Below are 773 nucleotides of genomic sequence, written 5' to 3'. Positions count from 1 at the left end.
TTTTGTCTTAAAAGTGTAACTCAATTTTCAAACATTTTAGCATGATTGATAAGCATTCTCTAAAACATCATTCAAAAATAACTCCTGATTGGCTATAGGGCATGAAATGGCGATGTACTATTTTTTTCAAAAGAAAATTAATGCCATAAGGTTTGGATAAATAGAGACTACCAGAAAATAAAATGTTTTCTGAGCAATTTAATCAAGTTACTGACGACACCCATGTTCCAGAGTCCCACCCCCCCAGGGTGGTGACGCTGCTGGCTTATGCCAGATGGCTCCCCCATTCAGCTTAAAAGGTGTTTCTTCCCAAGAAATTGAACTTTTCTGTCGAATGCACTTGATCGGATAGGAGAGTTGGGTTCGTAAAATGGATTCATTGCAAACTAGGAAAAAAGGAGGTTATTAGCGAGCCTGAGGTGAAAAAGGCAGACGCATCAAGGGGCCATTGTTTTAAAGCTTTGAAAAGAACTCATCAAAGGCATTCAAACCCTAAGGCTGGAGACCCGTTTCCAATGTCATCTACAAATGCTCCCCTCGTACGGGACGGACGTTGTGCTTTGGAGTTTGTGTTTTCAGTGGCAAACGGAGTATGATGGGTGTTGCCAAGGGAGCTTGAAAAAGTGGGGAAGAATTCCGCTTTCAATTCCATTTTTCCATGAACTTTTTTGTAGCCCCCCCCTCTATAAGTTACATTCACTTTCAGCAGTCACTGATTGCCTGACCTTCGTTATAAACATCCAGACAGAGCTTGTAAAGCCCTTTGCTACATA

General features: G+C 41.3%; 1 protein-coding gene across 2 annotated transcripts in view; it reads right to left on the bottom strand.

The window, feature by feature from the left end:
• Positions 1–183: 183 nt before the first annotated feature.
• TRAPPC2 (trafficking protein particle complex subunit 2) overlaps positions 184–773 on the bottom strand; it is a 13,413-nt gene continuing 12,823 nt past the window's right edge. For both annotated transcript variants that reach the window (XM_004709963.4, XM_045290736.1), the window contains exon 5: positions 184–386. In XM_004709963.4, the coding sequence (XP_004710020.1) occupies positions 288–386 (99 nt within the window). In that variant the 3' untranslated portion in view covers positions 184–287. The remainder of the gene's footprint in view (positions 387–773) is intronic.

Source organism: Echinops telfairi, unplaced genomic scaffold, assembly GCF_000313985.2.
Source record: "Echinops telfairi isolate 266 unplaced genomic scaffold, ASM31398v2 ScPeMD7_53;HRSCAF=182, whole genome shotgun sequence".
NCBI classification, from domain to species: domain Eukaryota; kingdom Metazoa; phylum Chordata; class Mammalia; order Afrosoricida; family Tenrecidae; genus Echinops; species Echinops telfairi.
The sequence above is the reverse complement of the archived record's forward strand: the minus strand, read 5'-3'. Positions and strand labels throughout refer to the sequence as shown.